This window comes from Danio aesculapii, chromosome 18 (genome assembly GCF_903798145.1).
Source record: "Danio aesculapii chromosome 18, fDanAes4.1, whole genome shotgun sequence".
In the NCBI taxonomy this organism is placed as follows: Eukaryota; Metazoa; Chordata; class Actinopteri; order Cypriniformes; family Danionidae; genus Danio; species Danio aesculapii.
The window spans coordinates 47,537,480-47,565,295 of record NC_079452.1 but is presented as its reverse complement, the minus strand read 5'-3'; the positions used below and the strand labels follow the sequence as shown (position 1 = coordinate 47,565,295).

At 36.1% G+C, this 27,816-nt stretch overlaps 2 protein-coding genes across 3 annotated transcripts in view; one reads left to right on the top strand and one right to left on the bottom strand.

Annotated features, from left to right (window-relative positions):
* ttc23 (tetratricopeptide repeat domain 23) overlaps window positions 1-3,894 on the bottom strand; it is a 28,588-nt gene extending 24,694 nt beyond the window's left edge. Inside the window, exons 1-5 of the mRNA XM_056477839.1 lie at window positions 3,759-3,894; window positions 3,084-3,255; window positions 2,741-2,864; window positions 1,127-1,268; window positions 796-921 (exon numbers count right to left, since the gene is read on the bottom strand). Of these exons, the coding sequence (XP_056333814.1) occupies window positions 796-921; window positions 1,127-1,268; window positions 2,741-2,864; window positions 3,084-3,255; window positions 3,759-3,832 (638 nt within the window). The 5' untranslated portion in view covers window positions 3,833-3,894. The remainder of the gene's footprint in view (window positions 1-795; window positions 922-1,126; window positions 1,269-2,740; window positions 2,865-3,083; window positions 3,256-3,758) is intronic.
* A 3,312-nt stretch (window positions 3,895-7,206) lies between these two features.
* cttnbp2 (cortactin binding protein 2) overlaps window positions 7,207-27,816 on the top strand; it is an 86,232-nt gene continuing 65,622 nt past the window's right edge. The window contains exons 1-2 of one of the 2 annotated variants that reach the window (XM_056478868.1): window positions 7,207-7,520; window positions 12,579-12,686. In XM_056478868.1, the coding sequence (XP_056334843.1) occupies window positions 7,440-7,520; window positions 12,579-12,686 (189 nt within the window). In that variant the 5' untranslated portion in view covers window positions 7,207-7,439. The remainder of the gene's footprint in view (window positions 7,521-12,578; window positions 12,687-27,816) is intronic. The other variant, XM_056478867.1, reaches the window with a different exon arrangement.

Sequence of the window (27,816 nt, the reverse complement as noted above, 5' to 3'; positions counted from 1 at the left end):
CATTGTGTTTTTTTTGTTCCGAGTCGTGTGGAATTTACATTACACATTTTTGATATGATAATTAATTGGTTTCTGTTAGTCATTTCAAAACAAGCACTGGTCAAGAATCAGGCATGTGTGTGAAATTTCACATTGTTTTGTAATCTTGTTAAGATGTTTTGTGGAGGAGGAGCACCACCTTGTGGTGAAAAATTTAATTTGTTTATACTGTTTATTTTAGTTTTAGCTTGCAATCCCTTTTGAAATGCCGGAGGTTTGTGTAATCATTCCTATGCTTTCCAAAAGCTCTTAAACACAACAACATCTAACATAGCAACAAATTCAGATGCATGTATAAAAGTTTTTGCTGGTTAAACATACGCCCGAGTTAACTTGGGAGTGATGCCAGGAAAAACATGGATTTAAATCTGAACCTGATATTTGAAACTTGAAAGTCAAAAGAAATAAATAGACCACAGCATGTGATTCACTGCAGTGTTTGTGAGAATTTCGATGTGGACTCGACTGCAATGCCATATTTTAAGCCTGTAGACAACTAACTTCACATGTTTATTATTTTCTAAACAGGCAAATTGACTGAGATGTCTCTAAGGATAATTACAAAATTAATCTCTTTTGTCCTAGTTTTAGATTTAAACATTTATGCAGGGTACCAGGTAAAAGAAAGGCAAACACTTCAGTACTTCTCTAAAAATGTATTGATTTTTAGTTATATCTTTAGTTATGCCTTTTGGCATTACAGCTACAACATTACAGTCAGACATAAGAATAATTAAAATAAAAGTGCTTACATACCTTGTTAAATTTGTAAATATTTCATACTCCATGCCCAGTCTGTCCTCCTTCCCAATGGCGTCTTGTGCTACAATGTCTCCTAAGACGATCTCTGCCTTCTGAAAGCTTGATTCAGCTTCTGCTAAAGTTCACAGAGTTAAGAACTTATAAAAGGCGAATTAACATATTACTGTACTATTATCTGAAACAACAGTCTACAGGATGAATTATCCACTCTTTTCTACTCCAAACGCAAAGTTTAATAATGTCAAATACACATATTATGTCCCTAAAAGATGGTCTTAAGAATCTATGAATAAAATATATAAGATGCTTTTGTGAACAAGGATATTTTCCAAGATGCAGAGCAGCACTTCCATGAGTTTGATGTATGGAAAGAAAGCAGTTAAGGCAGCTCACTCGCTCCTCCTGCTGACACAAACTGAGTACTTCATGTGCTTGGGACGCGTGTTCCTGTGCTTGATGTGCCCATCCTGGAAAACAAGATTTTTTTTGTCACATTTTGATATTTTTTCATGGATGTTTGCATGACAATAGAGTGGTTTTGTTTCAATAATAGTATGTTTGCTGTACATTATTCTTATTTATATCTATTTAAATGCATTACATAATTACAGGTTCATACTTTTTTTGCTATTAATTTACTCACACTCAGGTGAACCTAAATGACTTACATTTGTTAAATGCCAGAATAATAAGATAATTTTTTTTGGAGAATTTTCTTTTATTAATTTCTAGACAGTCAAAAGTTTACATACATTTCCTTGGTATTTTTTTAGCTTTGCTTTTAAACTGTATAACTTTGGTCAAATGTTTTGGGTATCCTTCCACAAGCTTTTCACAATAGTTTGAAGGAATTTTGGCCCATTCCTCCTGACAGAATTGGTGTAACAGTGCCAGATTTGTCTCTCTTGCTTGCACAAGCTTTTTCAACTCTGCCCACAAATTTTCTATAGGATTGAGATCAGGGCTTTGTAATGGCATTCACTCTGTTGTCCTTAAAACACATTTTAACTACTTTGGCAGTATGCTTAGGGTCATGGTCTGTTTGGAAGACCCATTTCTGGCCAAGTTTTAATTTCCTGGCTGATGTCTTGAGATGTTGCTTCAGTATTTCTACATAATGTTCTTTCTTCATGATGCTATCTATGCTGTAAAGTGGATCAGTCCCTCCTGCAGCAAAACAGCCCCACAGCATGATGCTGCCGCCCCCATACTTCAAAGTTGGGATGGTGTTCCTAAGCTTGTAAGCTTGCCCCTTTGTCCTCCAATGTCCCCCAATGTAACACTGGTCATTATGGCCAAACAGTTCAATCTTAGTTCCATCAGATCACAGGACATGGCTCCAAAAATTTGTCTTTTTCCCAGTGTAATTTTACAAATTGCAATCTGTTTTTTTTTTTTTTGTTGATTCTGACTTGTTGATTTTCCCATGTTGTCACACAAGGAAGCAGTGTGTTTGAGGTTTCCTTAAATACTATTCTACAGTTGTGCCTCCAATTAACTCAAATGTTGTCAACTAGCCAATCAGAAACTCCCAAAACCTTGACACCATCATCTGAGCTTTTTCAGAGGCATAATAATCATATTGTGTGTAAACTTGATTTACAAAAAAGATTATAACAATTTCTCAAAAAATCTCTCTCTCATTATTCTGCTATTAAGCATAAAAGAAACAAATTTGATAATCCTAACTAACCTAAAAGAGAAAATGTTTAGTCACATTAACATTTGGCTTTTTTAAAATGGTTGTTTTATACAGTGCATGTAAACTTTTGGTTTCAACTGTAGTTCAAATCAATCAGTGCACTTTAAAATGTCTCTCCAGTTCGTATACGTTAAAGTAGATTTTCCATTTGTGCATGCTGAAACAACTGTGTAATCAAAGGCCCTGAGGTAAAATAAACAGTATTTTTGGGGTGAACTGTCCCTTTAACAATTTTACCTTTGTATTGCAAGTAAGCTTTAGCCAGTCTTGACTGGGCTTGGGCCACTGCAAAATGCTCATTTCCATAAACCAGTCTGCTCAGTGCCAAGCAGCGGATAAGCTCTTGGATACATGGGTCATACTGCAAGGTAAAACAAGTATAAAACAATCAACTACTAGACAAATAAAAATACCCTAAGTCTCTAGAAGTATTTTAAAAATAGAAAGAGAATACATTATTACAAACATGCCTGGTGTGATTTTTTCTAATGATAATAGAACATTGATTTGCTGGGGGACTAATAAGGTTACCTAAAGCATAATTTATATATTGCAGAGCACAATATTACTTTATGCATACCTCTTCACTATCAGCAAAAGACTGAGCTCGTCTCTCACAAAGAGATAGTTTCTCTGCAGGAGTCATCATGCTGTAATTCTTTCCATCTTCTTTCTGTGAGATTATTGTTGAATCTGCTTCCTGGAGGTATTCTCCTGAACTGCCACTGCTGCTCATGTTGAAGCTGGCGAAGCTACAAAAGTTCAGAGCTTAGCAATTTCTCAAAACATAATAAATTATACCTACAATATTTGGTGTTGAGAAACATCCCCCCTTTCACCACATGAAGAAATAAAAAACTGAAAAGTTTAGATGCAAAAATTTAGAAGTGCCATCTGGAAATGTCTTCTAAAAATGCACATTTTCTCAGCCTCTTATGTTCATGTAAAGTTATTTCACTTTTTAAAGATGAAGAAAAATAAATTTTTTGCTATTAAAGTGAAATGACAAAATCTACATAAAGGAAACTAAAAGAAAAAAGTGTGTTCAGGAAGAAAATTTTATATGGCACTTCTGCATCGGAATAAGAAAATGGTCGCAGAGAGCAGCTGTTCGTCCCTAACAATCTCATACTGATTACTCATTTTGTTTTCCCACATATCACATAATGTCAAACTGGTTTTAAATGACTAGAAAAAGAAAATAATGACAGAATGTTCCGTTTTTGGGTGAACTATTAGGAAAATGAATACATACGATTCATCCAACGCAGTGACTGAGGAGTCCTGCTGTGATGCGCCAAACGGTCCGCTGTGCGGTGCCAGGCTCATTTTAATGGCAAAGGCAAATGACACTCAGCAGTCAAATTACAGTACACGCTGGCTTTTGGTTGATGGTAAGAATCATTACTCTTTTATATTGCTCTTCAAAGACTGTAATGATCTTTACAGGCACACTAGAAGCCAGAGCTGTGCCTGTGCAACTGAGTAACGACTATCACGAAACCCAAACAAACGCTGCAATTGGCTGATTCCTACACATGGGTGGGTCATGTGACGCTCAAGTCGCTACGTTGAAAAATAATGTTTAATTCGGCCCCATACCGTTGTTCTTAGGTTTTATTACAAGGTTCATGAATTGAACCATTATATTTTGTGGCAGTTCTTCAAAATCATTTTAGACCAGACTTTCCAATCATGTATAGCCTATCTGTAGAATAAATAACAATACTTCGTGATAGTCTAATTTAACATCTTATGCATTTGTCAAATTTACAATAATACTGCATCCTACTAAATATTAAGTATTCTATAGTCTTTGTGTATAGTTTTAGTAATTTGCTTACTGTATTTTTATAAGTTAGGTGCTAACCTGAAGGATTAATTTTCTGATCATAGTTAGGCTACCCATTTACTTTTATGGCAGAAAGAAAGATTAAATTGTTTATGTGTGTATGTAGTTTATTTTTTAATAGCCTAAATAACATAAATAAATTACACACAATATTTTATGTAGTAATATACCTGTACATACATTTATCATTTCCTTTCATTTGCCTTTGGCTTAGTCCCTTTATCAACAGAAGTCGCCAAAGCGGAATGAACCACCAACTTATCCAGCAACTTAACCGCCCTTCCAGCTGCAACCCAGTACTTGGAACACCCATACACTCTCACATGCACACTCATACACTATGGCCAATTTCATTCATTCATTCATTTTCTTTTCGGCTTAGTCCCTTTATTAATCAGGGGTCGCCACAGCGGAATGAACCGCAGTTTTATCCAGCATATGTTTTACGCAGCAGATGTCCTTCCAGCTGCAACCCATCACTGGGAAATCCATACACATTCATTCACACACATACTCTATGGACAGTTTAGCTTACCCAATTCACCTATACCACTTGTCTTTGGACTTGTGGGGAAAATCAGAGCACCGGGAGGAAACCCATGCAAACACAGGAAGAACATGCATACTCCATACAGAAACACCAACTGACCCAGCCGGGGCTCGAACCAGCGACCTTCTTGGTGTGAGGCGATTTACGGCCAATTTAGTTTATTCAATTCACCTATACTACATGTCCTTGGACTGTGGGGGAAACCGGAGCCCCCTGAGGAAACCCACGGCAACATGAGGAGAACATGCAAACACCACACAGAAATGCCAACTGATTCAGTCGAGGACTCAAACCAGAGACCTTCTTGCTGTGAGGTGACAATGCAAACCACTGAGCCACTGTGTCACCCCTCATACATTTATACATTTTAAAATATATATTTTTATTCTCTATTTACTTCTTTTCTTCTTAATTCGATTTATTATCTGTGTTTATGTCCTGTACTCTCATTCTGTTGAACTGTGGAAAAGGAATACATGAATACAAAGTGCATGTATGAACATCCCAGTACAACTCTTTCTGATACTGATAATTAATTTGATTTTAATGGGATCGTGTAGCCTACAATAAATAAACCAAAACCATATGGCTGAGTATATCTATTGCAAATGGCCATCTATTTTGAAAAACACGAACCACATTATCATTAGCCCACATTGTGGGTAGCTGACAATGCAGTACATTATAAACAGGTCTCACATAGCCTACAAAACAACAAAGGTATCTAATTACAACCTTGAGCATTCAGTCATCTTGAGGGTTTAATACCACTTTAAAAAATATTTAAGACTGAAGCAGTCAAGGACAGTGAGCAATTTTAGATATTATTATAAGATTAAAGATAAATCTGCTGCATTTGGTTGAGTGGCCTAAAGTGTTACATGCAGCATAATATATTATTTCCCCCTAATCCAGTGTAGTGTACACTCTCAGAAATAAAGGTACACGAGTTGTCACACAAGGTACACAATTGTACTTAAAGGGTCCATATTGGTACCTAAAATATATATTAATACCTAAAAATTTTAAGAGGAACACTTTTGTACTTTTAAGGTACTAATATGTACCCTTGAGGTATTAATATGGAACTTTTAGGAATAAATTTGTACCTTTTGAGGTACCACCTGAGTGACAGCTTGTGTACCTTTATTTCTGAGAGTGTAGAGGGGAAAAGTGACTGCATATAAAAAACAGTAATCTCTATGATTTTCTGTAATAAGGAAAACTGAGAACAAACGACAATTAATTAAAGGAAATTTAGAAATAATTTTTTCAGACAGACAGACAGACCGATCGATCGATAGAAAGACCGATCGATCGATCGATCGATCAATAGATAGATAGATAGATAGATAGATAGATAGATAGATAGATAGATAGATGTTGAATGAATGATAGATGGACTGATAGATGGATAGACAGACAGAGACAGACAGACAATTGATAGACAGACAGAAAGACAATTGATAGATAGATAGATAGATAGATAGATAGATAGATAGATAGATAGATAGATAGATAGATAGATAGATAGATAGATAGATAGATAGATAGATAGATAGATAGATAGATAGAGCGACAGACAGACAGACAGACAGATAGACAGATAGATAGATAGATAGATAGATAGATAGATAGATAGATAGATAGATAGATAGATAGATAGATAGATAGATAGATAGATAGATAGACAGACAGACAGACAGACAGACAGACAGACAGACAGATAGATGTTTACATTTTGGAAAACAGTAGAGAAAACATGGGCATATCTTCACGTTGACTATTGCTGCCCATAGATGCATGCAGTGACCCACTGTTAGAGATATCTGTCTGGATCATCTGCGTTATGTTGGTTATATCACCATTGCCTTTGTCATTTTGAGTTGTTTGCTGTTCACTCCTCACCTGTGTAGGCAGCCTTCATAAAGTTATGCAATGAAGTGCAGTCTGTTTTACATTTGTGTTTCAGACACACAAACACCATAGCGTTTTACAGTTTGCACTATTTAAGCAGGCATAGCTATTAATTTCCTCTCCGTCTCTTTTTGACAATTTAAACAAAAGGTCTATCCTACTCCTTGGAATGTGCGACAGTTTCAGTTTTTTTAACCTAGGCTACATGTTTTGTACGACATCAATATCCTGTTCAAAAATTCAAGGCATCTGAAAAACAAGTTCCATTCATCATCATCTTATAGAGCATCTTTAAATACAAACTCGACTGGCGACAGAGAGGTTAACCCAAGCACTACAAAAATAGGAGCGCGGTCGTGTCACTCCCTCAAGGCTGTTGTTGGTTCACACCTCCTCTTTTCAGGTTTACATCTGGACTGAGCTTTACAACCTGCTCCCGTCAAAACCTAGTCCACCGTGGGTCCACAGCCCTGCTCAACGCATTTACCGGCGGAAGATGAGTACTTGGCTCTCTGCGATTGTCCTGCAGCAGTGTAACAGTTAAAATGAGTGGCGAATGCGTTATTTGATGTGGTGTGTGTGGAGCCTGAGCCTGAGCAGTCCTCTACAGTGAGAAGATGGCGTCGGACGGAGCGAAAGGGGAGCAGCCGCCTCCGCTACAAACACTGGTAACCACTGGCCATGGAAGCGTCGAGGCGGTGAGACACATTCACGCATAAAATGACATGTATCTGCCGCGATAGGTCAATAAGACGAATGTTAAATTTGACAGCGGATAAATGATGTTTATAAAATAGGAATCGTCCAGTGCTGTGAATCATAACGATCAGTAGATGTGCTACGGTAGTCTGTCTGTATGTGGAGGAGACTGGAAGATTATTGTGTTTGTGTTATTGTAATTGTGGGATACTCTTTCATGATTTGATATCAGGATTGCATTTTTATTTATATTGTTATTTGGGGCAGAGGTTTATCGTTGCTTTATTGTTGAAGTACGGGATTTTTTTCTTATCGTATCTTTAATGTGCAGCTGCAAACGATTTGATATTACCATGGTAAGAATATGGTAAGGTTGCCTTACACTTACTTAATATTTAACAGTTCAGTTGTGATATGTGTTATCTGTTCGTCACTAACACGATAGTTAAAAACGTTCTGTTATATAGCCTAAATATCACAAGCATTATATTTCTTAAATGTAGCATTTCATTCTGTTATGTATCTGACTCATTAGATAGATAGATAGATAGATAGATAGATAGATAGATAGATAGATAGATAGATAGATAGGCCTATATTGTTATTGCTATCAATATATATATATATATATATATATATATATATATATATATATATATATATATATATATATATATATATATATATATGTATATGTGTGCGTGCATATCTGTGTTCAACTGTATATGTTTGTGTGTGTAAAATAGATTAATAGATAAAAATCTTTAAATATATGCACAACATTTATTATATTTCTCTAATTTTCTTGCACTATGTTTGCTTATTTACATATATGTACAGTTGAAGTCAGAATTATTAAACCCCCTGAATTATTAGCCCCGCTGTTTATTTTTTTTCCCAATTTTTGTTTAACGGAGAGAAGATTTTTTTTTAACAAATTTCTAAACATAATACTTTTAATGACTCATCTCTAATAACTGATTTATTTTATCTTTGCCATGATAACAGTAAATAATATTTGACTAGATATTTTTCAAGACACTTCTATACAGCTTAAAGTGACATTTAAAGGCTTAACTAGGTTAATCAGTTTAACTAGGCAGTAATTAAAATAAAATATAGCTTAAAGGGGCTAATAATATTTACCTTAATGGTTTTTAAAAAATTAAAAACAGCTTTTATTTTAGCCTAAATAAAACAAATAAGACTTTCTCTAGAAGAAAAAATATTATCAGACATACTGTGAAAATTTCCTTGCTCTGTTAAACATCATTTGGGAAATATTTAAAAAAGAAAAAAAAAATCAAAGGGGGGCTAATAATTCAGATTTCAACTGTATACATGAAATAGAATTTCTTAGATAAAGAACACATTATTGTTATAATGTTATAATAACAAAATTTCACACATTCTAATGACAACATATCATCGTATATAAATCCCACTTACCACCCTTAAAAAAATCAATATTACCCCTCAGAGAGATGCTATAGAGCCCTCCAGCTCTGCTGCCTCAGAGGTTCCCCTTGCTCTCAAATGTATTGATCTGCATGCAGTGACTTACAGTAAAGGTTGGTCTTTAGTTTCATTTGTAAGACTTGTAGTCATCTCACCATCCGTCTTTTTAAATGAATTCATACGACAGACAGAGCACCACTTTTGATTGCTCTACCCCAGTCACATAGTAAATACTTCCAGATTACTGTTTCAGGGATGCACGGAGTAGCACAAAAATGTAGTGAAAAGAGAGATGTAATGAAGCGGAGGCGGGATGGGGGGTGAGGTGGGGGGTGTTCACTGGAGATGTTTCTAAATCGGTCTGAATTTTAGTGACTCAGCTGGCATAGTTCAGAGTACTGTGTCACCCAACCGATCTGTGCTGCTTTAACTGCTCGAGGCCCCTTTACATTTAGAGTTGGGTTGAACAGGTGCGCAGACTTCAGTGCTGAAGCTCATTGGCCATAAATCTCTGTCTTGTGCATCTACTCAGACACCTTTCTCAAGGGCGATGCAAACCCTTACCGAGGTGTGTAAGCCAGGCCGATGTATAGTTTATAGGACTGAGGGTGATGGTGTGTGTATGTGTGTGTTTGTGTGTGTGTGTGTGTGTGTGAGCGGGGGGGGGGGGGGGGGTTATTAAGTAGTCGGACTTCTATATCCAATATGACTTGAAAAAATCCCTTAATGACTCTATATTGAATTTAAGCTGGAACGGTCTGGTCAACAGCATCCTCCATTGACCAGTATTGACTTTTTTTTTGACCTCAGCACACAAAGTATTGCTTTATCTGTGGATTCCCACAGTTTGCAATTTTCATTCTGCGAGTAAATTGTTTAGGAACAAACAATAGAGAACAAAAGATCATAGTGATCTTGCTATATTTCCACCTGGTATTATTTTGCATTTTCAGCAATATGATCACAAGCAGTCAGCCAAGATATTGCCGCCTGGTGTTTAAATGTGTCTCTTGTGGCCACTTGTGTACAGGTTTCATTGAGACCTTTCCCTTTTATGTAATCATTTTGTCTATTGATAGGAGTGCTCTTTGCCACACAATACACTCTCAGAAATAAAGGTACAAAATCTGTCACTGGGGCAGCAAAAGATACATTTTTCTTCCTAACAGGACCTTAAAGGTAATAATTAATGCCTAAAAAGTACCAAAAGGGAACCTTAAGGTTACAAAAGTGTACCCTAGGGTAATAATGTCCACTTGTATGGTAAAAAATGTACATTTTGAAAAGGTACCATCCTATTGACAGATTGAAAGAAGACAACTCATATTGAGTATGAGCAGGTGGGATAGCAATCGAAATAAAAGGATGTACTTTAGATGGCGAATACAATTTTGAATGTAAATCATCTGTTTTAGTATATTAAATTTGCTTTATCATAACACGTCCCCTGGTCTTTTGTGAATGTTCAAGCATTCCTGAGTGTTGAGTTGACTACAGAAGCAATCAGATCAAATGGGTTGTTGACTAGCACTGGAAGTGGACAAGCTCCACATTGTGGAGACCTTGTTTACATATGTAAAAAGCATAGTGATCATACTGATGAAAATTAGTGGTTAAACAGATCCCATTTTTAGATGACCAAAAAAAGAGAGAAGAAAAATCAAATTTGCTTTTAAATTTTTGCCAATTTATTACCAGAACACTTGGTTTTAACCAAACAGTAGTTCCTGTGGAACCTATATTAGTAACAAAAATAAATTCAGTGAAAAATCTGCTGAATATACTGCATCAAAATGAGTATATAAAAGTATATAAGTTTAATATATAGTCAGAATAAAGTCAAACTTATTCATTCATTCATTCATTCATTTTCCTTCGGCTTAGTCCCTTATTTATCAGGGGTCACCAGAGCAAAAGGAACCGCCAACTATTCCAACATATGTTTTATGCAGCGGATGCCCTTACAGCCGCAACCAAGTACTGGGAAACTAAAGCCATATTCACTTGTTAATAATTATTACCACATTAATAACCACAAGAGTTATTTATAAACTATGTTATTAAAAGCAGTGGAAAAACACACAATACATGAAAGTACAATTTTTATTTAAATCATTGATTCCCTCCTTTTTTTATTACATCTGATTGAAATGAATCAAAATATTGTTATAAGTCAGCTTATCAGAATCAGAATCAGAAAGAGCTTTATTGCCAGGTATGTTCACACATACGAGGAATTTGTTTTCAGTTGAATACGATTGAATATGTTCACCTAAGACACAACTGTCTGTGTTTATGTGAGTACATGTCACATCTTTAGTTTAAAGTGCAGAAGTTGTTTACCTTCAGTTTTAGATGTAGACCAATAAGCTGTGCTAAGATCAGCGTTACAGTTCATATGTGACGGGAAAGGCTGGACACAGTTTGATTAACCATTCACTACTCTCTCATTTTCCATTACACTGAGATCAGTCATATGTGCCAGTTAGTCCTTCTCGCAGACTCGTTAAAGTCCTTACACACAGTATATAGAACATTTGAAATCAGTTTTTGACAAGCAGGACATCTAATGAAGCACATAATTTGTGGAAAGGTCACTAGAGCTACTGGTTCAAATTACAGGCCTTAACAATGTGAAAAATCGAATCAAAAGACATTTCTATTCGTCTAATGTAACTCCCATAGCAGGTGAATATGTCTCACATCTCATTTGGTCTTGTTTGTCTAGTTGTCTGTTGCTTTTTATTGAATTATACAGTCCTCTAGGTTTCAGTTGTTGAAAGCTCATAAATCAAAGCCTCACAGAACCTGTTTTGTGTCTTGCGAAATGTGATGTTATCCCTTAATCTGTGTGCTTTGTGGAATATTTTTAGTTTAATTAGAATATAGTCAAAGTATTGCATCAAATGACTGAATCACTGCTGGTTAGTTGTTTTGTATGATATAGTTAAAAATATTATAATGTTATTAATTGTCATTAACATGTTATTATAAAGTTATAAAGGTTAAAACCAGATAGTATAGAATATAATCTGTGGGTCATAATAATTTAAAGATGGTCATATAACGCTGATTAAGTGATTAACAGTTTTATTATTAGTTCATAGAATGTTTTATTAAGGAAATAAATAAAAGTAGATGTTAAAGCTTGTTTTTAGCTATGAGGATCAATTATGTTTCACTGTATATTTAGTTGTAAAGAATGCACCAATGCAGCGTAAACTGCTATATTTATTGATTATTGGTCTAATTAGAATTTCAGACATAAGCTTGAATAAAACAGCTATTGTTTGTGTGAAAATTCCACATTTTTAGTGGCAAAATATTTGGAAATATTTTTACTTTTATATCATTTTAGTGATTTTGTTGGGGAAAAAATTGTCCTGATTATTTTTATTACCCAAATGAGTTCAGACTAGACAGAAGTTCGGGTTTCAAAAGTAGTTGGCTAATGTTTCAGTGAAAACTTAATACTGTGGGCATTCAGTGAGATCAGTGCCCACTCAACACCTTCCCTGCCAATGATCTAATAGACCATCTGAGATATGCGGTGTCATTTTCCTGTAACAAGGCTTGTGTTCTTGCTCTGTGTGTTTCAGAAATGCGAGCTGAACATAGACAACCTGAGCAAACCAGAGCTCCTGACCCTTCTGAGCATCATGGAGGGAGAACTTGAGGCCAGAGACCTGGTCATTGAAGCTCTTAGGGTGAGTGTGAAAAACTCTGCACTTTATCCCATATTTGTGCACATGAAATGCATTTAAAAAAACACATTCTTGTTAGACTTTGCAGTAGGTGCTCTCAAGAGAGGTCATATTGCCATAATGTTATCCAAACTATCGTCACTCTGTACATTTTCCTATAAGTTAAAAGACTAAAAGCCCATGAATAATAAAAAAGTTGCAGATGACCGGAATGAAAAATCGATAAACCATATATTTTTCACTTAGGTATGCATATATAGACTATTTCCTCTGTCTTGATGGTTAAATTAGATTTTATGGATGCCTTTAATTTGATTTTACTTTGTACTGTATATAATTTAGAGCTTTAGCTGGGATTTTACAGATTGACTACCATTTAAACAACACAGGCTCAATGTAAAAACGTACCCCTGTATACATTTCTAGAGAGCGCGAATTATATAGATAGAGCTACGTATGTCTGCATCACGTCTTAAATGAATGCTATGGGGTGGTATGAAGCTGCCTACGGCTTCTGTTTCTTTTCGTGTTACCAGTTGACCACTTACCTCCGTATGGACGGCTTTTCCGCTGTTACTAGTTTTCCCAGTGGCTCGCCGCGTATATCAGCAAACTTGTAATGCAGAGAGGAGTTGACCATGATGACGGGGTTTGAGTCCGGTAAAAAACGGTTCCAGAAAACAGGGAAAACAAAAAAAGGCAAAAAAGTAAATAGCACGTGGAACGTGGAGAACGTGGTAAGATCTGAAAATGTGATAAAAATGAGGCGGCCACGAGAGCTTTTCTTTTTCTGGATTGCTTTTGAAAACACTGTCGGTGGGGTTTAGAGAAGGGGGGTCAGGTCAATCGGTTCTTTTGAAAACACTATCGGTTAGGTTTAGGGAAGGGGGTCAGTCAGTCAGTCAACAGTGGCCACTGGTGGATTTATGTGAGAACAGCAGGTGTGAATGGCACTTGTGAGAGAAATTTGAGATCTGAAAAAGCGTGCACAGCGGCCTCTGGTGGATTTGCGACAACAAAAACTACAATAAATCGTACATCCTGGGACATATTTCGCGCTCTCCAGAAATGTATACAGGGGAACGTATCCATAATGAGCCTGGGTTGCATTTAAAAGTTTACAATTTTTTTTTTTTTAATGAAATTAATCATAAATAAGTTAAATTGATCAAATATGGCAGTAACAACAGATAATATATGTCAAAAATTCTTTTTTTTTTTTTTTAAAGTATGAAGCAGCACAACAGTTTAAAACATTGATAATAATAAGAAATGTTTCTTGAGCTCCAAATAACGTATTAGATGGTGTGACACTTAAGACCGGAGTAAAAATTCACTTTGACCTCAAATTAATACAGCAAATATATTAAAGTAGAAACAGTCAATTGAAATGTTAATACAAATTTCACAATATGGATTTTTTACTTATTTTTTCATGAAAATTCTTTCAAAATCATAAAAAATACACAATTGAACAGTATAGTGAACATTCACTCTGTGAAAATTGTTTAAACATTCTACGTGAGCATTTATTTCAGTATGTTGATGTACTTCCAACTAATACGGAATATTGAGTTGGGGCGGTGCTTTCTTTTTGCGCATCAGTTTCTCATAGCAAACTAATAGTAAGAGGAGCATGGTTAAGAATAGTGTGACTGAAGTGAAGTGTGAAGTACTGCCACTCCAAACGTAGAAGCAAATGGTCAGAATTTGATTAAAGATTACCAAAACCAATAAAATATTGTGGATTAAACTGCACAGATTAATTGTTCATCTAAAGAATAACAATGTGCGCTAACAAAATAAACATTGTACATTTTGATTTCTCTCCAAATGATGAGATGAGTCGAGGAGCTTGTAAGGTCACAGTCCAGCCTTTAGCTCTGTTTGTCTTTGCATTAAGGTCAGACGTTCACACTGGGGTAAAAGACCAAGTACATCAGATTAAGATAAAAAAAAAAAGGATATGCTTTCAGAATCGAGGTCAGGAGTGTCACTTTATTTGCAGGTGTTCTAGTTCAGGTTGTCTGTGCTTGTTTCTAGGCCAGTGTATTGGCAGATTTCACATTTTCTGTCTCTCCATCTCTCCCATCCTGTGTCACTTAGTTTATGTAGGTCTATGATGTTCGCTTATGTCATTCGCCCTCTTCCGTTTCACTCTGGGGTGGTTACCATGCATTTTAGAGGCTGCCCTCTCTTTATTATTCTGTTCCCTTGGCTGCAAGTACTTCCCAGCTGGTCCCCCCCTCCTGCGGATATACTATCTCTTTCTCTCCCACCCTCATCTATCGTTCCTTTTCCACAGCAACCGGATTGAGCACAATGGTCTCGGTTGTTTCCTTAGGGAGATGGTGATAGGGCCAAATGCATCTGTGCTGACTTTTAGACACACTAGTTTAAAAAAAACAAACAAAAAAAAAACCCTTAAATAATGACGTTTTGTTTATTTTCTAGGCCATACTGTAAATATCATAGTTGATGCATGAAAGATGAAAGCAGCAATCCTATGCATTATTAAGAAGCTGTTGGCTGTGCGTTTAATTAGTGTGCTGAAAAGGCTCTGCGTGATGTATCGTTCTTCATCAAAAACAATGGAGGGATGTAAACGGATTAACTTTTGGGTCACATGCCTACAAACCCAGTCGCATCACTGGGTTTTTGGGCCAGTGTCATCTAGCGTCGCAAGGTTCATCGCAAGAGAAATGGATGGTCTTTTAGTGCAGACAGATCACTTTGAAACCACGTTTGGATACAGAATATAGATGCTCACAAACCATTACGTCTCAAGTGTATTTATTTCCACACATAAAGCCAGAAGTGTCGAGTAGAGTAAATGGATGAATCAGGCCGGTGGCAGGACTACAGTGTAACTTTTCTAAAACTCTTTAACATTTTAAAACCTGGTAGGTTCAGCATACTCAAAACATTTGTGAAAATTGATTACCTTGAAATAGAGATGTCCCGATCAGATTTTTTTGTCCTCGAGTCCGAGTCTGCCGATATCGATACCCGATCCGATACTTCTATAATGCATAAAAAAAGAATAAAGACGAGCGAAGAAACAGATTATTTTTTATTTAAGTCACCTTATTTTAACATTCAACAACTCTGTGAGCACTTCTGTGAGATAGCTTGAACAATTAAGTATCTAAAAATAACTTCTTCACTTTTGGACTTGTGCAACAGTAAATATAAAAAAATCTAATATAAAAACAAATAGCTCCTCAACTTAAAATATCTGGCAGGCACTTCCAAGTTTCCATATCTCAGTTTGCTATGGCAATGTTGTCTACATCAAATTTATAATACCTTCAGACCTTCAGATAGTCGTGCTTTCCGCTTCAAACTGCTTCTGTGTTCTACTTTGCCGGCATTCAACCAATAGCGTCTCTGCAACAAAGTGATGTCATGCCGCACACGTTGCTGTTTCTGTGTGAAGTCAAGAAAGAGGTCCAACTTTGTGCCACCGCATAACTATAGATGTGTTAATAATAATGAAAATATTAGAGGTGTGAACCTACATTGGTCTTACGGTTCGGTTCAGTAAAGATATTATACTATGATATTATATTATGTTTAAACAAATCAGTTATGCACATTTGTTTTTTTATGCACATTTAAAAAATGTATGCGCATCTTGCTGTTTCCATTAAGCATTTTGGATATGCGCATAAGAAATTGGTTGATGGAAACATAGCTAATGACTTCTATAGTTGTAAAATAATTACTTATGGCAGTCATTGGTTACCGGTTTCCAACACCCTTTGAAATATCCTCTTTTGTGCTCTCACTTGAGGGTGAGTCAATTTTCATTTTTGGGTGAACTATCCCTTTAATATAATCTTCCGATTAACCCATAGCTTCATAGGTACATGCTAATATCAGCAAACTACCATATGCTTACTTCACTATACAGTAAGCAATCATGCATTTTTTCAGTTCAACCTTATGGCTGGCTGTATTCTTTATCACAATGATAACCCTAATTTAATTTACCCTAATGATAAACTAATTTAATTTAAGTCATTTAAACTGTTTAGCTTGACTGCAGCTTGTGCCCTTGCTGGTTATAGTGCATGTTATAGCTTGTTTAGTCTTAACCATACTCTTCTTTAATGGTAGAAGATAAAGCTGCTACTGCTAACACATGATGAGCCTACTAACATGAATCTATCTGTAACTAATTTGTTAAATGGTTACATTTTGTTGGAGGGTTAATAGGTTCTTCATAGTAGCAAAAAAGAATGATAGAATACTATATGTGACATTTTGTTCATCGTTCAGGTACAATGAAAGTTTTTGGATGTTTTAAAACATCTTGGGCTTTCTTACTTAAAGGTGAGGCCAGTTTCTGTGGACAAAATCCAGATATTTCATTACACTCATTCAGGAATTTCACATGAGGTCAAAATGTTTTCTTTTCACAGATTCCATATGGCTTCATGACTTGGTCATTTGAGTTCACCATTTTGACGAACAGAAAGAGCTTGATATGAAAGTGAGGTTTAAAGCAGTTAAACCGCAAAAGATTCATTTAGAAAGACAACAATTTTAGACCCAATCTTTGAGTATCAATGTAAAAAAAACTTTAAAATAATTAAATAAATGTACTTAAGTTAATTATTTATATAAAAAAAAGGCTAATTTAAAATGCAACCACAGGGTGTCTGCGTGGTCTTAAAAAGTATTAAAAGTTGATAAATCAATGATGAGAGAATTAAGGCCTTTAAAAGTTATTAAAAAGTCTTAATTGCTTTTTTATAAGGTCTTAAATTTTGTTCAATAGTTGTCTAAAGTGTTTGACTCCAAAAAAGCGTTAATATATTTATTTTCCTCCTAATATTAACAACGGCGTGCTCGATCCATGCGATTGGGTCGGGCCGGGGGGCATCCGGCCAAGCTCCTTCGTCAGGGTGATGTCACGTAATTTGCAACAAACGCGGTAAGGTGATGTGATGCTCTCCACATGTAGCGAAACCATAGAGCAAAACAGACGGCAAATGGGAAAATGTAAGTTTGAGTACTCCTGGTTGGAGAAAGGTGAGTTTAAATCAGTGTCTGAAGCCTGTCGCTGAAAACAACCACGTAATTTATTAATTTCAGCGTTGTTTCTTCCGAGCTTATCTGAGTTTTGTTGCATGGTTGTGCTCCATTGGTTTAGTTAACTACTACTGGTTATTAACAACTGTTAAAGGTTTGAACCTGATTAGAACTTGAAGTGGCGATGAGGTCTTAAAATATTCTTTAAAGACCTATATAGAATGTCTTTAAAAAGTTTTTAAAAGGTATTGAAATTACTTTCAGGATTCCTGCATATACCCTGAACCAGAAAATAAAATGAAACCTTAACAATTAAAAAGGCCTTTTGATATATCACATCACTATTGACAACTGTCCTCAAATTTTGCCTGAAGTTCACAAATTTTAGACATTACACAGGTAACAACTCTGTGTTTCTCATGTTAAACTTGCATTATTCAACTTATTAATAATCAGCAGTAATAATAGAGTTTCTATAGATATTTATATTAGATGTTGCCTACCCTGTTGTTCTCTATTGGAAGGAATGCGTCAATAGAGCCGGCATTTTAGTATAGGGTAGCGCTCCTTTGAAATGAACGTGGGACCAAAGTGCAGTGGAGAATTGGCCATCCAGAGCCAGAGATATAAACACACATATACTGTATCTATGATCGGAAGTTTTCCCGATGGTCAGTATGCAAATATTCAATATTTTTTTAATTACAAAAATAATCATTTCTACATCACTTTTCTACATCGATGGATAAGTGACTGCAGGGCATTGCCGACAAAGAGCATGTGTTTGTGTGCATGGAAATGTATTATGCTCCCTCCTTGTTAAATTCAATCTAGTCTGTGTCCTGAAACACCCTCCCCTTGCCTCACTTCTCATTCTAAGGGAGGGAGCTATTAGTTTGTGAATGAATCCCTGTTATAAACGACTCGTTCACTTAGATGACAATAATACACATTTCTAGCACCACAGCATCTTGTTGTCATATTTCATCTACGTTGTTTGCTTATTTTATTCAACAAAACTAGCATAAGCCTAGTATTTAGTGCAAGGTGGTGCTACTTTGCCTTATGGACAGTGCAGTAAGTGACTGTATCATCATCAATAATGTTATTTATTTAGCACAAAAGTTCATAACTTACAAAAACGTAAAAAACGAAATCTTACCCATAAAATGTTCTGCTTTTGTGCGTTGTTTTCTTTGTTTGCTCATTTTTACACCCGTACACAGCGCTAAAGTCCAGCATCTTCACAAAGGCTTTGGTCTTAACTAGTGCGGTTGAATTACATTTTGTCCTGGGAGCACTGTACAAGTATGGCGGCTCTATTGATGCATGCTCAGGGTCTGTATGCGCTATCTAGTGTATATATATCTATGTAGAGTTTCCTGTTAGCATGTTGCTAAGCTAACACCACAACACTGGAAGGCAATACATACTTGCACACAAATGCTGGATAAACAGTCTGTTTGAATGAGTTTTTACCTTTTTATTTTGTGCAAATTTTGAGGGACTTAAAGGGATAGTTTATTCGAAGATTTTTAGAAGATTGTTCTTCTAAAAAAAAATAATTGTCAAAAACCATTGACTGGTATTTAATGAATCTCCAAAGAAGTTTTAGCTGAGAGTCTTTATGTAAATGAATGTCTTTGTTCTCCTTTAACATCATCATGTTAAATGGCCAGTGGAGGTGTGCATTAATTAATTAATTAATCAGTGTTTTCTTTATAACATTTATCATGTGCCATCCTTTATGTCCTTTTACCTTTAGTTTTGTATCTGTGCATAATGGAATTGTCTTCTCTGCAAATGATAAATGTGATGCTGCATCAATATTTGGCCAAAAAGTCTTCTGGGCCTTATAAATACTGCAGACGTAGGCAGCTCTCTGGGTTTTGAAACAGAGCCTGTGTTTACCTCTGAGGGCCAAGAAGTTCCCAGCTACTCTTTTTCTTTTTAGCCAACTTTCTATGTGTGACCAAGTTTTCTTTCACTACAACTTTTAAGAGAAATAACCTGACCTGGATTTATAAACAAGATGGACTGGAATTCTTTAGGTCGTCTGGCTGATTCAGTGCTATTAATTTGATTGTCCGCTTTCAGCCAGAGCAGCTATGATTAGATGGAGCCGTTTAGTATCTGAACACACACACTGGCACTGCCACGTGAGCCAGGTCACTGCTGCTAAATGAAACTGGATACCGGTTCAGAGATAGCACTCAGTGCAGCTCTCTGAGTGATTGTTTGTGACAGTGAACAAGTTTAGCCTCTGATGTGAATGCATATTTTACTGGAGCCGCTGCCCCAGTTCGCGTTCAAGTGGCTATTACAGGGAGCTCCGTACATTTCGATATGTTCTTTATGTGTGGTAGATGCGTGACACTAGTAAAGATAGCACACACACAAAAACTGTTGTCTGTGTACAGGCGCCAGAATTAACACTCGTGCATCCACAAATCACTTCTGATCAGTATCTTTTCAAAGCTGTGCAACATACATGAAATTTGTCATGTCTTATTTGTTGACATTAGATAAACCATTAGATAACATGAACTAAAAAAGAGCAATAGCATAGCATATTAATCCATAGCTAATATCAAGCTTAGTTAATTTTATATTAGTAAAATTTAATATGTACATTTGCTGAAATCAAGTTGAATTTAGCAGTGGTTAATGGACTACTAACTAGCATGACTGCATTATCGTGTCTACAGACATTCAGTCATTCATTCATTTTCTTTTCGGTTTAGTCCCTTTATTAATCTGGGGTCGCCACAGTGGAATGAACCACCAACTTATCCAGCATATATTTTACGCAGTGGATACCCTTCCGGCTGCAACCCATCACTGGGAAACATCCATACAGACTCATTCACACACATACACTGCGGATAATTTAGTTTATCCCAGTAGAAACCCAAGCAAACACCAGGAGAACATGCAAACTCCACACAGAAATGCCAGCTGACATAGCCGAGGTTCCAACCAGTGACCTTCTTGATGTGAGGCGATCGTGCTTCCCACTGCGCCACCGTGATGCCCCCAGCTAATATCAGTCTTAGGTCATTTTAATTTTTAGTAAAATTAAAATGTAAGTTGAATTTAGCAGTTGTTAACAGACTACAAATTAACATGACTGCATTGTTATCATGCCTACAAACAATTAAAGAATTAAATAAATTAATTTTGACAATGGAAAATGTCGACATAATTATATATATTGTTTTTATTATTTGTTACATACATATGTCTATATTGTAACTCTCCATATCAGGCAAGCATTGATTATAGATTTTGGTTGTATGATTACAGTTTGAGGAATAATCACGGTTTCATAGTTATCACGATTATTACGAATTTATTCATTTCAAAACACTACTAGTTTAGAAAAATCACGTGAAAACTAATGTTAAAACTTATGTTTTAAAGTGTTATTTATTTATGTTGCTCAGTAACTAAATAATACAGCACACAATAATAATAAAAAATAATAACATTACTCTTTGGACTTGAAAATAAGTGAAAAACGTTTTTGGCATTTAAACATAATTAATGACAGAATAATAAAACGTGGAGCACGCCTGGAAAACGTCGGCATGTTGTGCCGCGTGCACATCACTCCCAATATGTGCGCAAGAAAAGAAATAGCGAACTTGCGCGCGTAAAAGATGTGACATGTGAACGGTCCTCAGTTATAAGCCATACTTAATCCAGCGTGTGTGCTTAATTAGCCTTGGTGTACAAGCTTGGAACTTTAAATTAACATAACTAACAAGCCTTTACGATTATAGTAATAACCTGTGATGAATGAAACGGCGGTTAATAGTGAAATCGGTTAATCGGTGCATCCCTACTCCATATTTTTATACAAGATCTTAACAAACAGAATTTTTGACTGTCATTGAATTGCGATACACTTTAGACATGGGCCAGTATAAGTTTCTGACAATATGATAACCTTGGATAAAAATATCACGGTCTCACGGTTTCGTGATTACTGCTCTAATATACGTGCTTTTTAAATGTCTGGGTAAAAAAGTCTAATTTTCCCCCTTTAAACGCAATATATTTCATTCTGAGAATCATTTAAAATATTTTGGAGCAATAAACATGTCAGGCTGAATAATGAAAATGAATCATTGACTTCCGCTGTCTTCATTAGTTTCAAAAACACAGATTTCTTTACAATTTACAACAGCATCTTTGATTATCGTTTCTGCTGGAGATACTGTTAAAAAAAAAACTTAACCAAAAAACATTGTACACATACCTTAGAAACAGTATAGCAGAATATTTTGGCGGTTTTAAAATCTCGACTAATTCACATGCACAGTTGTACACATATGTAAACAGATCTAAATGGACATTATCATACATTAAGACCATAAACAGATGTATACATGTACATGTGTATGCCAACATGTGTGTAGGTATACTTGCATAATTGTATAGTCCTAAAATTTTAATATTACCATCAGTTGGTAATTTTGTTATCACTGCTTGTCGTTCTATATATAGGAATCTGCATGTAGCATACAAATCAAAGAGAACAGCTTGGAGCTGTTTGCATTGAGTCAGGGTGTTTGACTCACTCTCTCTCTCCTAGCATTCTCTCCATCCCCCCTTTCACCACATTTTACATTCTATCTGTCAAATGCAAGAAGCAGAACCATAATTCCACATGCACGTGTCTGTAAGAGCAGCTTAGCTGATCCTCGCACTGCCATTCGTCGATTCAGAGGACAGTCAGATGTGTGTGTGTGTTGTGCGTGTGTGTGTGTGTGTGTGTGGGTAGGTGAGTGGGTGGATGGATGGACAGAAGCGCATGTTATGAGCACACTATCCAAACAGTTGAAAATCAATTAAATTTATAGACCCCCATCTGAAGTATTTTCCAGCACCCTCCCATGTATTTAGAAGTGCACCCTCAATCATCTGTATACATGAAAGATAAAGAATCATTGCAGAAATGCTGGAAATCCCAAATAAGCTAAATAAATCAAGTGCTGCAAGTATTGGAGTCAGCCCTTTTGTTTGCTTTTACCCTAATGGCTGGCTTTTTGTCTGTACATTCATGCATTTTTACATCTGGAAATAAGCGCTCCTTCAAGTATTTAGTGCAGCTGTGTGCAGAAGTGAAAGGACCACCATTTTATAAAGTCAACCGAGTCATCAAATATAGTGGGAATCCAAAAAGAGAGAGAGAGTTCAGAAAAACGAATCCTGTGAGGATTTGGAAAATGTCAAAGTTTTATTTGGCTAATGCAGACCTGCACATACAGTAGTTGGCTATGTGTGAATGCGGTGTTGTTAAATGTGATGGCACGGTGGCAGAGAGCATCCCGTTTGGGTGATTAGCTGTTTGAATGAGCGTTCAGGTCACGGGCACCATGTTATCTTTGTGTTATTTCTGGCTGCAGGCCAGCTGAAGACCAGGCCTGATGATGTGACAGCCACCGCTCCGCCAGGCTTGGTTTGAGAGAGATTAGGGTTATGATGTGGAAATTTTGTCTTAACACTCAAAGTCTAACAGCACTCAAAATATTCATTTATTTATTTAAGCTCTCACAGTAAAGTTGAAATGGGCTAAAAATATATTGCATCAGGTTTACTGAATTAGATGGTATTTGAAGAGTGCCACAAAAGTTTATATACAGGTGTTTATCATATGGTGATCTGTATAACTGTATATCCTGTATCTGTAACAAACTGGAGTGTAACAACAGGGGTATGATTGAGGAGTGTCTGGCAGGCAAGGTAAAATACAGGGGCGGACAGTAATACAAAGATAATCCAAAAAGTAAATGATGAAGCAGGTAAAGGGGTTGAGACGTATGGCAAATAATCAATAAACGTTATAAACAAACAAATGGTCAAAACCGCTCCCAGTGGGCACAAGAGTCTGCACTGGATGTGTGTCTGAATGGTGTAAATATAGTACATGTAATTAGAGATGATGTCCTTCAGCTGTGTGTTTAATCAGAAGATGAACCAAAACCGGTGTGTGACTGCGAGGCATGATGGGATTTGGAGTTCGGGTAAATAACAGGGAGTGTTCTCATAACAATATGCAAATTACATATATGACATACAAGTTCATGCCGAGACAGTAATAAACAAAGCTGGAGAAACTAGTGCACTGCTTAGGCGGTTGTTGATGCTGTAAGGCTTTGACATTTTCAGTTCTGAGTGTAAACCAAAGATAGTAAGAGCAGATCTGTTGCTTCATTTCTCCAGATTCCACTATAGTTGCAAGACTTTGGATGGGAAGTTAGTGGTGGGCTGCTCTTGAGTCTTAAACTCTCAGGCTGACTGTCTCGCTCAGGGCCTTGCAGTCAATGTTGTTTTGAATGTCTCATTTAGACTAAAAATATCATACAATAGCAAGGTACTACAACTACATCAACCTATAATCACAACAAATACAAACAAACAAAAGTGCAAAATGGTAAAAACAAATTGCAAAAGCAATTTCCCAAGTTGAGTGGGATTTACTTAATTTTTATTATTTGAATATTTTCTAAAAGGAATTATTTTAAACATAGCTGATTACTTATACCTCCTTCTTTTTTAAGTTAATACAGAATTTACTTCCTTTTTTTATTCTTGCCTGAACTATGTTATTTATTGTCATTTTTTCTGTTGTGTTTACTTCTTTACAGAAACATTTTGTCAGTGTTGGTGGAGAAAGAAGCATTTTTATTTTGACATAAACGAAAACTGAGGCATGAGAATACAGCATGCTGAATATGTCATGGTGTTTTTTTTTTTACCAATGTTATGTCTAATTTTAACTACTCAAGTTTATTTTGTGCAATTTTAATATTTTGACAGCTGACAGTACCACATACAGAACAGAATGCACTCTCTCAGAGTGTTCCATTTCTCACAGTCTAGTGTTTTTCAGAAGAAACTTAAGTCTAATAATAATCATAGTTTGTCATTTTGTTTCTAATAGGTTAAATTAACTTAAGTTTTCTCACAATACACCTAAAATCATCTGATTTCTCAAAGAATATACAATAGTTCGTTAGTTTGCTCCTTATAAACAACTCCTTTCATAGAGGCTACATTGGCCTGATTGGGTTAGGTGCTCTATTGTGATTGGTCTACTGCAGAAAGCCATTAAGTTCAAAGGTAGAGTACTTCTCAGCCAAACAGATTTCAGAACCAGAACAAATTGTTGTATAAATTGTAATAATGTTTCACAATATTACTCTTTTACTTTATTTTGGATCACGAGTGACTTTAAATGTTTTGTGTTCACAGATATTTTTATAGTGTAATGACCACTTATATGACAAAATATCAAGGAAATTTAAATTTCTCAGTTCATAATAAGCTTGATTTAAATAAACATCTATTTGCTAGTTTATATATTGGAGTCATGATGGGTTCGAGGCATTGTGGTGTAGTCCAGGGTGTCCAGCACAAGCAGCTCTTTGTCGATGTGTAGCCCTTGTAAGGCTGTTTTGTCCTTCCCACTGTCTGAGGAGATATGACGCCGTTCTGAAATTAGGCTGAGACAATATCCTGCTCGCATACAAATTGCTGTCTGTAGTCCTTGGAGAGCAGAAAGGTAAGCGTCCTTGCTTACCCTTACAAAAAATCTACTTCCCTTTACAGCTCTGCTTCTACAGCCATACATTACGTCTCTGGCTGTTGCGTTATATCTGGCACTGTTGCCTCAGCGGCCCCTAATCATCCTGTCTGAGCTTTATACCTACTACAACCTCTTAGTTACCAGCACAGATCCTTAACTACTCAGCCACACCACCTTTCGTTTTTTGTTTTTTTGTTTTTTGTCTTGTACGATGCTTTGTAACCAAATGGCGCACTTGTTTAAAATGTTAGAGAGCTTGAGGCAGTCTTGAGAACTGATTGGAAGTTTATTGAGTAGCATCAGTTACTGCTCGTATCTTTGTATTTCATCAAGATTTCCAAAGCTGTGTCAGTACATTTCATCATAACACAGCTGTGTTGGTTAGATTTTGAAGAAGGCCTTTTTCTTGGGAATTACTAACACAATTTCCTGTATTAAGCTATTTATTTTGAAAACAGAATGTTTGGCTTGGACATACTAAAAGGATCATCCTGTTCACAACATTTTAATGAGCTGAACTTTAGTCACCCTTGAAGCATGATTTGCTACCTGCTAGTGCATTGATTGTGGTATTAGTATCAGTCTAGGGGACATCTAATTGGACAAAAAAGTACAGTGTAGGATGACTCATCTTTGGAGAAAGTAATGTGTTTTTGCAGTCCACTGCAGTACGTTTCCTATATACTGTATATTTCTTAAACATAAATATGCTTTAGACCACGTGTCAAATCCAGTTCCTAGAGAGCCGCAGCTCTGCACAGTTTAGTTCCATCCCTGCTTCAACACACTTACCTGTAGGCTTCAAACAAGTCTGAAGGACTCAATGAGTTTGATCAGGTGTGTTTAAGGGTTAAAGCTAAACTGTGCAGAGCTGCGGCCCTCCAGAAACTGGATTTGACACCTGTGCACTAGACAGATACATTTGACCATTATCTTTCCATATAGCAATTGTCTCAAACTCAATTCCTGGAGGGCCGCAGCTCTGCACAGTTTAGCTCCTACCACCTTCAACGCACACCTGCTTAATAGTTTTTAGTAGTCTTGAACACCTTGATTAGTTGGATCAGCTGTGTTTGATTAGGGTTGAAGCAAAACTGTGCAAAGCTGCGGCCCTCTAGGAATCCAGTTTGTGCCATAAGTTGGAAAAATGTGGTCTATACATGAGACATGATTCCAGTCCAAAGAAATTTTAAAACAAAAGTGCACTCTTGGACATTTTGTTGCTTTCTGTTCCAAAAATACAAATTTCTACTCCAAATAGATGCAAAAACAAATCACCCTGAACAAGTAAATTCTTTTGTGCTCATGATTGTGTATATATATATATATATATATATATATATATATATATATATATATATATATATATATATATATATATATATATATATATATATATATATATATATATATATATACATTATTTAGTAGGGCTGCACGACATTGGAAAAATCTGATATTGTGTTATTTTATTTTTTGCGATAAATATTGTAGTTTTAATACAGTTTCATAAGATAGTTTGAATAGCTTTATTTGAGTTTTCTGCGGAGTCAGGTGCAGAAATTGAACAATTACAATGCAAAAAATGCTTCTCTTACTTTGCTTTTGTCTCATTTCTAGTCCAATTATCTAAAAATTCTTAAATCAAGTAATAATACTGTTTTGTTTTCACCTTTTGAAGAAATGATTCAAACTAATAGTTTTTCCCTTAAAACAAGCCAATCTGACAATGGGGTAAGGACACACTCACCTAAACAGAGCTGGACACACCCACTTTCCTGACTTTTTTCAAACTAGAGGTGTAAAAACACCCTGCTGAGACAGTGGGGTTTCGTGGCCCTTTAAAATCACATGCAAATGAGAAACCTTCACTCTATTGGTACATTGCGATATCGATGCTAAAACGATACTTTGTGCAGCCCTATTAGTTAGGGTTTCGGGCGGTCTTTAAAAAGTTTTGTGAAGTCTCAGTTTGTCCTTTCACAATTTAAAGAACCTAAAAGGGAGCTGAAGGTTTTAATTCAGTATCATGGAAGCATGCATAAAGTTCATAATGTGATCAAAAAAAAGTTTGATTCATTTGATTATCAGAAAAATGAAAAACAGAAATTCATGATAGCGCAGAGGTTAGCACTGTCGTTTCTCAGCAAGAAGATGGTTCGAGCCTTGGCTGGGTCAGTTGGCATTTCTGTGTGGAGTTTGCATGTTTTCCCTGTGTTTGCATGAGTTTCCTCCGGGTGCTCTGGTTTTCCCCACAGTCCAAAGACATGTGCTATAGGTGAATTGGGTAAGCTTAATTTTCCATAGTGTATGTGTGTATGTCCTGGTCCTCCAGGTTGGGAGTTGAGTGTTGGGTTAGCGACCCTCCTTGTAAAAATTAGATGTTATGAAACACTAACATAGTGCAGCTAAATATCTTCGATATAAACTGCCCTGGGAGTATGTAAGATTAAGTAAATGTATTTAAACCATTAAAGCTGAGGTATGTGTATACTG